The following is a 13,035-nucleotide window of genomic DNA, read 5'->3' as shown; positions in this document are numbered from 1 at the left end:
GATTGTTCAATTGTAGGACAAGAAGTTGGGAGGGGTGGGGGGGGGGGGGGGGGGTGTAGGTCAGGAAGTGTGTTTTTAGACAGCTTATTGTTAAACTCGGTAACAATTACATTAACTTGTTGTACTGTCTGTCTGGTACCCAATGCCAAGGACAAAGCAAAAGAGAGCTATCAAGAGAAAAAAAAAAACATAGCAAAAAAGACGAGTGGCTGCCATTTCTGTTCACAAAACCCCAGCTTGGTGTCTATGAGTAAAAAATAAATATATTTAGAATGGTTTAAGGTTTATCAGCATGGAAAACGAGCCTTGAATGTTGTTTTTGTTTTGGGTAATGTTGTCCGAGCAAGACGGACATGGATATTGTTGGTGAATGTGGACCCTGCATCCCTCAATGCCAAAGGCCCAGGCTCACCCTGAAGAGTTGACCCCACCACACGCCCTCAGCAGCCCACTAGCATGGACCTACCAGTGCAGCCTTGCATCCACGGACACAGAGACTCGGGAGCACCTCGGGAACATTACTAAAGATTATGTATAGACACAAAATGGGAGAGTGTGTATGTAAAAGTGTCTTGGTCTCCCCATGCTACTTTTAATTTGTTGTATGAGAAACAGAGAATGCAATGTGCATTTGTCATTGGTGTTCATTTAATGTTTCTTTCTGTGCTTTAAGTTCTCGTGATTGAGTTATGGCCTTTTACATGCTGTCAGCCCGGCTGTCCCATTAAAGCAAAGGTATTACTATCTTGAATGAGTACAAAGCTAGTGTGACCTCTTCTTCACTGGATGGTGTGGTGCATACATTAATGTGCAGCTGTACGTCATGGTTTCCAAGCAAATCTTCACTTTCCATTCCAAGTTGCTGCCTCCACTTATCTTTACGTGTTCATGCGTTCATTCTTTCTCATGTTATATCTCTGGAATATCTGGAGGGAATTAATTCAAACTTTGGCACAAACGGTCACCTGGATGAACTTGTTAGATTCAAAGTCACTGATCTCATGTCTGTTTCTTACTGGGGAATGTAATAACTCAAGACCATCATTTATTCTTTTCAAGTTTGGGTTAATGGTCCACTTACATCATTTCTGCTCTGCATGTCTGCACGGTCAGTGACATCAATTCGGATTCAATTAAATTTGATTTATATTGGCATTTCGCAACAAACTGTATATTAGGACAGTTTCCACATGCAGGACTTGAACGAGGTCATGACTTTTAAAGTTAATGCATTTCAGAGTCCCAACATCACCAGGATCAAGCATTACATCACAGTGGTGAAAAAAACTGCCTTAACACATTTGAAAGGTAGGCAGAAATCTCGAGCGGGTTCTTGGGTTCCATCTACATTCGTTGTCGGTATCAATATTAACAGTAGTAGTAATAATAACAGGAGTAGTCGATGGTAACGGGCACAGCCACGGTTATTTCCCCACTGTATGATGGTGCCTGAGCATTAAAAGCCTTGTTGGTGAGAAGGAAGATTTGAACTGATACTCTGGATTTTACAGGAAGTCAGTGCAGAGTAGCTAATACAGGAGACATGTGATCCCTTTCTCTAGTTTTAGTCAGATGGGCTGCAGAGTTCTGGACCAGCTGGAGAGATTTAAAGGATTTATTAGAACAGCCTGATAATAAAGAATTGCAATAATCCAGCCTCGAGGTAACAAATTCATGGACTTGTTTTTCTGCATCTTTTTGAGACAAGATGGGCCTGATTTGTGGTTAAAAGACACATCTGAGGTTTCTCACTAGTGTTTGATACGATGGCAAAACCTAACCCAGTTTCGCTCCATGTGGCAGGTTTTCACCTGTCTATGCACATCCAACATTTTCTAACTATGTGGAGGGGTGGAGAAAATTAAATTTACAGTGAAAATGGCAGATGCATCAGCCAAAATTCCTGGTATTCAGAATAATTAAAAGCTTCTTTTAGTCAAAGAGCAGCTGAAATGACATCTGCAGCTGGCATGCTGACATTACTGCCTCACAGTGAAGCAGACAAACACTGTTTACTATAGACCTTTTGATATGTTTGATAGTAGGAAAAGCACAGGTGTATCCAATAACCGTAATGGTAGCTACAGTCAATTTCACCTTTGGTTTTCCTGTGATGACAAGTCCAAATGTCTGCTGCTTAAAGACAGATTTGAAAAATTGTGACCCTCTCATTTAATGTGTTAAACACACAAGATTCCTGCCAGCACACCTGGCACAGCTGTACATCCCCACCTTCATTCCCCAGCAGCACACTTAGGGGTGCAAATTACCTACTAACATGATATTTTGCTTTTCAGGTCTTATAGAAACTTTGATAAAATGTTGACTTTTTCCCCCTCTTTGGTGATGTAATCATCTTATGGGGAGTTAAATAACATCTTAAATAATGACTATACCATCTGTAACAATACAACACACACAGGCTGAGTACCAGAAGTTATACACCCTTTATTTAAAAAATAAATACACAAGTACAATCACCAAATGTGTGCAGTCCGGTTTAAAGGTACGCTGAGAATGAAACACATTTTACATCCGAGTACAAATAGCTAGATGTATATGCAAATAAATGGTTTTAAAAGCCAATTGTTATGTATGTGACATTTGGACTATGCATGTGATTATGTTGCCAGATAGCTGAGATACCACAGGTCAGTTCACTTTAGTCGAGCTGCAATAACACAGTTTAGATCGTGTCAATTTAAATAAGGGTGTATCTTCTACCTCTGCAGTAACAGAAGGGATGTGCATGTGTAATTCACCACGGAGCTAGAGAAGAGAACTAAAAGTCCAATGAGTTGGCGTCACATGCTCCAGGCTACTTCTCGCCTTACTTTCCACGCCATCAAACTCGCTGTGGCGTGCGCTCTCTCACACAGTGGTAAGTTCTTTGGCTGTGCTGGCTGCCCACTTCAAAACGCCATGAAAAACACTCACAATCACTTTATTTAAAAAAAATCTGATTATTTTTTTTGATTTTTGAAAACAGAATAGGTCCAGCAGTCTGGAAACAAGCATTTTTCCATCCTCTCTTTTTTTTCCTGACAAAAACACTCTAAATCTCTACATAGTGAAATCAAAGTGGCCTGTATGTGTTTGCATGTGTTCAGGCCGTGTGCACAGAATACAAGAAAGCGGGTGATTACAGGTTGACTGAGTGAATACTGAATAGTGGACATTCCTGAAGCGTTCCCCAAACAGAGCTCCGTGGAGGTGAGTTGAGTGGTTACCTCGGCAGCATCACCTGCGGATGTGGTTCTTTTGAACTGAGTTGGGGTTTGTTTTCTGGGCGTGGGAGCAGGAGGCACAGCAGACGCTTCTGTAGTACGGGTAAACACAGAGTCGGGCTTGAACCACCACCATGCAGTTGTGATACTGGTCGCTGCACAGTGGATCTGTGAGGGAAAAGAGGAACAGGTTGGACAAACTGAAGGAATATGGCTTTAAGAGTGGGGCAGGCCAGTGGAAGCCTTCTTAATTACAAGCTTTTCATGCTTCATTTTCACAAGTCTTAAAGCATTGTGAACATAAAATGTTGTTGCTTATGTCAATAATAAGTCACTTGCGATTGGTTTTGGCAAACATACACATTATAGCAGGCAGGTGCCTTCATAAATGAGTCATCAAAAAAAGAAAAGGTAAAGAATGTTTCCTTACAACCCTTCCATTCTCCCTGTTGAGCCAGGAGGCCCAAGATGACATTATCAACGGTGACACAGCATCACAGAGAAACCTCACTACCAACAGGTCCTCTTGCTTGACCTGCGTGACCCAGTAGTGGACACGCTTGGCTCGGCAGACTTACTTATTTCAGCGACACAAGGTTGTTTGTTGCATTCTTCTCGGCTGTCTGGGGTCAAACTGGGGTCACAGCGCTCGCTAGGGGAAATGTTGTCGGCAAGACAACGCACCTCACGCACACGGTAGCCCCCGTTGCAGGAGCGTGAACACTGAGGTGATAGCAAGAGAGAGAGAGAGTCATCTTTAAAGGATCAATTAACCCAAATTACAACAAAACACTAACGAACTGTTGCCCATAATGTTGGAATATTTTGTATTCAGACAGAATCCTCGGTTTATTCCTATTTAAATGCATCAGTAATCACTTTTGACCAGGTGCAATGATTACATGATGTGTCCCGATCACCCAGGTGAAATGAATTCATGCATTTGTTTGCCGCTATAAAAGCAAATAATTTCAACTTTATGGGCGACCCTGCATGTTTTCAGATCTCTCTGATGATCTGGCCATGCAAATGGTTGTCCTTTTGTGTGCTGAGATTTTCAGACGTCTACATCCATCAACTCCGAACAATAAAATGGAGATAAATATAATTTCTGCTATTCAAAGCAATTCAAGATGGCATTTATAAATACTGCAAATTGTCTTTCCAGAAATGATGTCCTGGTTACTCTTCATAATCTACAGACATTGCTGATTTCCATTAAAACTACTTTCTAACAAAGAAATAAAATATTCCAAAAACAAAACAAAACTATGTATAGCCTGACAGAAAATAAAGCCCTTCAATCATGACATATGACCAAGTAGACGTATTTTCTCTGGCCTTCTTATTCTGCAGTGTTCGGGACTCTTCCGGGGCATCAATTTGGACCCCCAGCCAATAAGCAGGGTGTGCATCAGGGTATGTGTTTCCCCTGTCAGTGTCTGTGTGGATCTATAACGGACTGTGACCAAGCGGAGACACAGGCACACAGAGAGCAGGTGGGCCACAGCAAGATGACGCGTGCCTTGGGCAGCATTTATTCAAAACCCAGCACCTTCCCAAAGGTTTGTGAGGTGTTGATGTTCTTTAGGATGTAACTGCCGTAAAATCAATCAGAAAAGAAGTTGTTTTTCTTCTGATAAACAGAACCAGCAACGTAACTACATATTATAAGATCAGTATCCAGAACATTTGATCATTATTTGACAAACTAATCCCAATTCAACCCATTTCTACTATTTTCAGCAGATGCAGATTGACACTTTAACACAGTGATTTCTCAGATATTGAGCGGTCAATGGCTGCATGGTGGAAGGAACGACTTTGAGACACTTACCGCACTCCACTCTGTGACGTACCACTGGACACCGCATGGCTTCAGTCTGCAGGGCTGAGCTGTGATTGGCTGAGAGAGACTGGAACATTTAAACTGGTCCACGACCTCCATGCGACCACCGTCGTTGAGAATACAAGCCGCACTCCGGGTCTGTGTGCCATTCCCGCACTCTGCAGAGCACTTAAACAAGCACACGTGTGACGTGAACCTTCAAATGGATGACGTCTGCATAGCGTGCACGTGTCCATGTGTGCGTGTCACCTACCTGACCCCAGGGTCCGGTGTACCACTCCAGTCGGTTCTGGCAGGGGCTCGCGTCACACGATGTCACTTCTGGTGGGCGTTCCCCTTCGCAGCTGTCCAATGGGAGTTCACTCACGTGATCCATCAGGCACAGGGCCATCCGGGTTCGATTGCCTCGACCACATTCAGCAGAGCACTGAGGAGCATCACACATGCACTCTTAATCAACGCCGCCGCTAACACGATTCCACGCCCTCATTGTGTCGTAACAGTTTCTGTGTTACCCGTTGGCTCCAGAGGGAGGAGAACCAGCTGCGTGCACAGGCTCCCATGTCACAGTTCTGCAGTGTGTCTGGCTTCAGGTTCATGTTGCACTCCTCGTCCTCCTCCACATCACCCTGGTTGCTCACACACACCACCTCCCTGCTGCGCTGGCCCACCCCACACGGCACCGAACACTGAGGGACAGAAGGTGGGAGAGGGGTAAATGTATAAATGTGCTTCAATTTAGCTTCGGTATGAATGGTTGCATTATTTCAGAGGCTAAATTGTGCGTGTGTGTCTCTTTCAGAATACCTGTTAAAGTACCCCTTTAGTACTGAAATGAATAACTTTCATATTGCTCAAAAAGGGTAAATAAGCAATGACCAGAGAGTCAGTGTGGAACTTAATTAAATGTCTGGAAATAAAAAGGGAAAGATTTTCCTCGTAATTATTGCTGTGGTAGCGACCTGTCAATCACAAAGTAGCCCCGCCCTAAAGCCTCCTCTGTTTTATGGTCTATCTGACTCTAAATGGACCACAGTTTACTAAATGAACATCATGCTGGATTGAAGAAAACATAAAACCAGCAGTCGAGAGCATAAACTCATGTTTACAATGTTTACTGAGATAATAAATCAAGAAAGAAGTAGGGTCATTTTCTCTCTACAAGTTTAAGGCACTTCAGCGTTGGCTTCACTTTTCAGAATCAGAGGTTGCCGCCTGGTGAAATCAAGAATACAAGACTTCAGCGTATATTAGTATTATTACTTTGTGGTATTGCTGTGTTTACTTTATTCACAGATCTGAAGACTTCCCCCACCAGAACATGTGAAGCAGTAGAGTTGTGTACTAGCAGTACTGAGGTGTGTTAGTGCGTTCTCACTGGGCTCCACTCAGATCGTATCTCCCACTGGCTGCAGATCTTCAGCTGACACGTAGATCTGGTCACCGGCCGATCAGACGACCCACACAGCTCTTGGGCCACAGTAACCGAGGTCTCCGTCCCATTGTTGTGAACGTGAGTGACCTGGCGGCAGATGACCTGGCGGTGCTGAGTGCCCGGTCCACACTTCCTGCTGCACTCCGACCACTCCCCCACATCCCAGCTGTCGGCCAATCACAGAGAACAAAGAAAGAGTGAGAGGAAGCAAAGAGCAGCTCGCCGTCCATCACAAAAGATGTGGTTGCAGATTTAGACATTAGCTTTGCAATGACCTTTCTTCAAGCAGAGTTTGTCCAAGCTCTGTGTCCTCATTCTGACCACAGCTATTGTGTGTGGTGTGGGCCGTTAAAAAGCCTGCAGCTTCCTCCAAAAGCAGATCATAAACTGCACAACCAGAATAAGCCAATTTGTGCTGCACAACTTCAGATGTTGCTCTGCGTTCTATTATTTCTGCCGGGTTCCCAGTAGAAACATATATATCAGACTGATGGCTATCGTAGATCATTGACACTGTGGGCGAAATATCTGACAGGCCTGCAACCAAACGTACAGTTAATCCACCAACACCCAGCTGCATCTTGGCGACGGTACGACTTTGTGGTATTTCCCACAAGACATGCAAACCAAAGCCACAAGAAAGGGAGTCAGAGGGATCGACTTTGACGGGTGACCGACTTGTGGCATGAACGTGTGTGAGTGATGAAGACTTCACCCTGAGAGTCGCAGCACCATGTGGAACCAATACCATACCATGTCCTATTCTCTGCATGTCATTATTGTATGCATCAGGTGTGTGTGTGTGTGTGTGTTACTCACTATGCGGGACAGGACTGGGTGTTGCAGTCTTCCTCCTGGTTTGCTGGTTCAAGTCCACGGTCACAGTGATCAGCAGGAACAGTCGCCTGGGAATCTTTCTCAACACACTCCCAGAGTACCTGACGTCTGCCTGACACACACACACACACACACACACACAACGACTAAGCAAGTGAATGTGTGTTTGTGTACAAAAATAACTACACATTTTGACAGAGATTGCTTTCATCCATAGCAATGATGTATTATCTCAGCCCTTTGGGTGTGCTACAGCTACTGTTTCAGTAATAGCCAAAGCTTTCTGTTACATTTATGTGTCACATTTGTGACATTTGTTTTTGTAATCATCTGCTGATCATTTATATGTATTTCTTTGCTGTAGAACAACAGTTTAAAGGGGACATATAAACTCCCATTTCAGTGCTTGTACCATATCCAGAGGGTCTACCAATCTGTACATTGTGAAGGAAGACAACCCAGGACGTTTTTTTGTGGGCCACCTAGATCAGAAGACATGTGATTTAACAAACCACACAGATTTCATCTTCCAATGTTACATACAGGTTCATTAGAATATTAGCTTAGCTTGAGAACTTTATACAAGTGGGCCATATTTGTATCGAATCAATCAGAGCAGACTGGGCTTTTGAGGGAGGGGGTTTAAAGAGACAGGCACTAAACTAACTGAGTGTGTATATATATACAGGTATATTCAGACAGACAGTAAAAAAAACATGTGTTCTTTGTTTTACATTAAAGCATGTGACCATTTTAGAATAGCAAGTATGAACCTGAAAATGAGGATGATATGGCGTCTTTAAAGTAAAGCTGCGTGCACATTAAATAATGATTTAGAACAGCTAAAAAAAGTGCTACAAAAAGAAAAGCATTGATACAATGTGTTGCTTTGAATTCTATGTGTTTTCTCACCAGTGCCACAGGACGCGCTGCACTCCGTGTGCCCACTCTTTGTCCAGGTGTAGGTGGGCTGAGGGTCAGAGTTCACGCTGGGGTCAGGGTGGTCAGGGTCGGGTTTCTCTTTGATGATGTCGTTGTTGGTGTTGTCATCTTGGTCGTCCTTCTCACCTCCGCGGGCTGGGCCTGTTGTCTCTACTGAGAAGAGTGAAGGTTGTAAGGCAGCACATTCTCACAACGCGTGAAATACTCACGTTACCCAGTGTCAGCTTTTGAGGTGGCGGGGATGGCGTGTTAGTTTCCACTCGTCACATGCATAGTGTATTTTAAAGGTTGAGTAGGCGATTCTATTCGGAAACATTTTCTGTTATATTGCTTGAAAACCACGTAACATACCGATATAGCAATGAATATATGAAATGCTCTGACACAAAAAAATTCAAATCTGTGGCCGTGGCAGGACTTTCAAAACCCCGTCCAATCAAAATAGTTGGGCCTGAGGAAATAATTGGATGACCTGCCTGTCTGTCAAAGCTTACTTCCTGATTGTGCACTCTGCTGATCTCGAGCACTCGTTTCGTTTCTGGGGGAGCGGCTTTGAACAGAGGTCAGAACGAAGGGGGTGGGACTTTTATACTTTTCAGCGATGCGTTCAAAGTCAAAATCTCTGTGGTTTTTCAAAATGACCTACTCAATCTTTAAGTGGTCATAAGTGTTAGCGTTATGAAATAATAAAAAATAAACTTTTCACAGAAAGTTAGGTTAAGCCAACAAAACCACTTTCTCTGGTTTAGAAAAAGAATGCGATTGACGTTAGTTTGTCTAGCAACTTGTTGACAATTAGTTGCATCAATGACAGATGCGACAAACTGTCTGTATTTATTTTTAGTGTTGCACGGCACACGAACAGCGGTTAACTGGATGAAAGTCCTGTGTTTGTTACACCCGTCACCTCCCCTCCAACCTGCCTACTACAGTCACTCTGAATGTTTAATAATGTGTTGTGATCCGTCTGGATTTCAAATGTTGGATATATACGTGATGTCATAGGGTGGAATGAAGCATAACATTAAATATAGACCCAGTGCATCTATAGTTCATCACTCATTTTTGGTTTGAACAAATTACACCTCAATCATTCTTGTTATCATAATGAAATATACCCGCGACCCTGAATACAGGATAAGCGGTAGACAATGGATGGATGGATGGATGGGATGGATAATGAAATATAGGGCACGATACGATAGATACTGTGGGGAGTAAATTTGGACAAAGTCATGGAGTTTGGTGGCCTCTTGTAATTCCCATCTTAGCTCCGCCCACCTTCAGCCTGAGCAGACATCCGATCAGCAACAATAGTTCAAAACACCTGCGGTGATGTGCAGGGCTTTCAAGAGCATGTGTTTTCCTTTGGGATCTCTTGTTATTAAATCAATATATTTCAGCATCAACAGACACAAATGAAGCAATTTTAAAAACCTTTCTATTTAATGAAGGCTAAATATGAGGTAATGAAATGAAATCTGGCCCAAGTGACCGATTCTTGTCTCAGTGTGCAGTAAAGAGCTCTTTGCCAGAGCAGAGCTTGGATGCCTGCCTATATCACATGTTATCAAAACCTTAATCAAATTTTCAAAAGGACAATTTCGCTGAAAATGATACAGCGTTGGCGTTACCATGAAATCTGAACTGGACGGGCGGTCACACACACACACACACACACACACACACACACACACACTGTGCTGTACATGCAGACACATAACAGATGCATCTGTAATGTGTTACGCTCCCTGAGGGAAAACCGGTATAGAGTAAATGGCACTGTGGTCATGGTTTTAAGTGTGTGTTTGTGCCTGGTGGTGTGTGCACTCACCCAGGGGCAGGACATCAGAAGGTGGATCCGGCTCAGGAGTGGGGTGTGCGTTTTGCAGAGGTACAGCATATTCATAGAATACACTGGGACCGGGTTGCTGGTAGATCAACTGTGGGAAAAGAGGGAGATAAGGGGGATATTGTGTAATGTAATGGGATAATGTATAGCATTGTAGTACAAGAGGTATTGTTTGTGCATTTGAAGTGGCTGCTGCCATTCTCTGTCTCACATAAACATGCAGGTCCTCGCTCAGCGGCCCAGGCGCACTGATGGACTCTCCTTTGCGAGAGCGGATTTCATTGGGCCGCTTGTACGTCAGCTGTGTTCCCACAGCAGTGAAAACCCCCGGCCTGTCAATCACCCAGTTGCCATTAATGATGGCGACACCACTTTGGGTCTGAAGAGCTGCAGGAAAAAACAAACACATGTTCATCCATCACTGTAGTGTTTGTCATGGTATAAATATGTCTGTGTTAGGTGTGTGTGTGTGTGTGTGTGTGTGTGTGTGTACCCAGGTAGTTTCGACTCTTCACTGTCTCCCGTATGCTGATGTTGCGTGCTCCTGCAGGAATCTCTGCAATCTTATGGTAGCGAACATGGAGGAAAGTCCTTGAGAAATTCCCCTTCACCACCCGAAACCCCTGCCAACACACACACACACACACACACACACACACACACACATCTTTACGCATGACAAAGCCGCAGGTTCAAACACTGTATGTGCCCGCTCATGTACTGTACTCCCTGTGTACCATGGTTTCACCATCACTGGCATGCGTCTCGACAGTGTAATCATAAATTCCGCTGGATCACATTGCCGCTCTTTTTCTCTCGTTTGCACTCGTCCATCCTGCTCTCCAACTCTCTCCCTCTCTCTTGTTGGAAATCCCACAGCTCACTCAGTCCAGTCCAACAGTTGGTTTGAGTTGGGGAACCTTTCTGGTCTTCCTCTCCACTCCTCCTCTGCACAAATCCCTATTTTGCAACTTTCGAGTTGAACTTTTTTCCTGTTCTTTTCCTGTTTTGTCTATCTTAACGGCCCCTCCGGTTCGTCCTTTTTGATACTTTGTTCAAAGCCTGATTCAGCTTGATCTGATAGTGATTAGTCTGAGAGATGAAGACAAAATCATCTGTAATGCAGTTATTCTGCACTGCCTAAACATCAACAAACTCCAGTAAGCAAGTGTTGATCAGGTATTAGATTCATATGTATTTCATAAATTAGAATATAGAGTATAACTGCTGGGTTGCAGATGCTGCATATTATTCAGATAAACACAAGTCTTAAAAAGATGGCATAAATGATTACATTGCAACTTGAAAAATACACGTTGCCATATATGAAGACATTTACATTTTCCATGACCACGTGGATGTCTTACCTCCAGGAGGGACGGGCTGGCTTTGGTATCCCAGGGAAGAGCACCCAAAGGTGGGTAGAGAAGAGCGATGAGGTAGAGGAGAGCCAGAGCTCGACCCTGCCGCAGGGAGCTAAGCTGCTGCCACAATCCAGCCATGGAGAGACTGAGGAGGGGGAGGACGCTCACCCACACACACACATATACACACACTTGTTTAACAGGGGTGTGTGTGTGTGTGTGTGTGTGTGTGTTTGTGAGGCCGGGTTGGCTTGAGGGATGGGAGGGGAGAAAAGGCACAGTTTGGGAGGGAAGTCAGGAGAAATGCTGAGAGAATGTGTTTTGAAATTTCAGGCACATTTTTATAAAAAAAAGTTGATGCAAGTTGGAAGTCACACCCATTCACACCTCAGTGTGAATGTTGTGACAGCCCACGATGTGTGTTTGGTGGCGCGATGACAGGCTCCCGTCGTGTATCGTGAAGCTTATCCCAAAGACAATATGTCTCCCTGTGAATCATCATGCAGGATTGTGAGGACACACATCACTCTAGATTTCTTGATTGGGGATAATATGTTAAATATGTTCACAACTTAACACTTTCTCTGTGTGTGTGTGTGTGTGTGTGTGTGTGTGTGTGTGTGTGTGTGTGTGTAATGAAAAGAGAAAATGAACAATGCAGTGGTGCTCTATAATGATTCGATATCCCTTAGTGATTCACACCCAAAGGATAGTTTTAAACTGACTTTATGCTCCATATGTCGGGGAACAATCAGATCGATTTAGATATTACTGTAAACCCGCTGGCCAGGAATCAAACCCTCACACTGACATGCTCCCAAAGTCTTCATCTAGAGAGGTTATGGTAATATTTGCATGGACATAAATGGTTTGGAGGAGTTCAAACACATATGGGTGCAATATATTCCCCTGGCTGAATTTTTTCAGTTCTGGGCAGAGGACTGTTTTAGCCCTGTAAACACACGATGTAGCGTAGCTTGCCTGGCTCTTTAACTTTCCACTCTTTTATGTCGGGAGATGAGAGGTGAAAATATCAGAAGCTGCTTTAAATGTCAACCATGACTGAATGTTGCAGTGTAGAAGTTTAGATGGATGGAGCAGAGATAATGTGTTCGTTGTTTTTCGAGATGTGACATGTGAAGTAGCTGAAACATGACATCTCAGATCTAAAAAAGCCCTTTCCCGTAGGTTGCCAGCTGATCAACACCACAGCTGTTCACAACATGGGTGTGAAATTGCCTGGGCTGAGAATTTCACAATTTTTCTACGAACCTCGGTTTCTTTCCGATCGTGTGTGTGTGTGCTTGCGAAGTTGCACATGTTTGTGTGTTCCCTGCAAAGATATATGAGGCACATATGTGTGCATAAAGCACTATGATGTACGTAATACGTGGTGAATCAATCAGGTCACCGTGGAAGCAGCGTGAGTGAGAAAGACAAGCAGATCCTGCAACGCCGTGCGAAGCCTCAGGAGGACTATGGAAACAGGAGAGAGAGGACGCCAGTGTATCCTTTCAGCCGTCTTAATG

At 43.8% G+C, this 13,035-nt stretch overlaps 1 protein-coding gene and 1 long non-coding RNA gene across 2 annotated transcripts; both read right to left on the bottom strand.

Moving 5' to 3' along the window:
• Window positions 1-2,451: 2,451 nt before the first annotated feature.
• Window positions 2,452-10,341, bottom strand: LOC311010893 (thrombospondin type-1 domain-containing protein 4-like; the record flags this gene model as incomplete). Its single annotated transcript, XM_084005536.1, has 10 exons — window positions 2,452-3,395; window positions 3,806-3,950; window positions 5,065-5,244; window positions 5,330-5,503; window positions 5,592-5,765; window positions 6,455-6,677; window positions 7,331-7,460; window positions 8,261-8,443; window positions 10,125-10,233; window positions 10,303-10,341. 10 exons carry the CDS (start codon window positions 10,339-10,341, stop codon window positions 3,241-3,243), a joined length of 1,512 nt encoding a protein of 503 aa, XP_083861662.1. The 3' UTR covers window positions 2,452-3,240.
• Window positions 10,342-10,393: 52 nt separating this feature from the next.
• Window positions 10,394-11,648, bottom strand: LOC311010620. The gene is made up of 3 exons (XR_014596812.1): window positions 11,510-11,648; window positions 10,636-10,765; window positions 10,394-10,529 (listed from the first exon to the last, which is right to left on the bottom strand). It is a non-coding gene; the product is annotated as an uncharacterized lncRNA (long non-coding RNA).
• Window positions 11,649-13,035: the final 1,387 nt, after the last annotated feature.

Source organism: Eutrigla gurnardus, assembly GCF_963514095.1.
Source record: "Eutrigla gurnardus genome assembly, chromosome: 3".
Lineage (NCBI taxonomy): Eukaryota > Metazoa > Chordata > Actinopteri > Perciformes > Triglidae > Eutrigla > Eutrigla gurnardus.
Note: the sequence above shows the minus strand (reverse complement) of the source record. Positions and strands in the feature narration are given on the sequence as shown.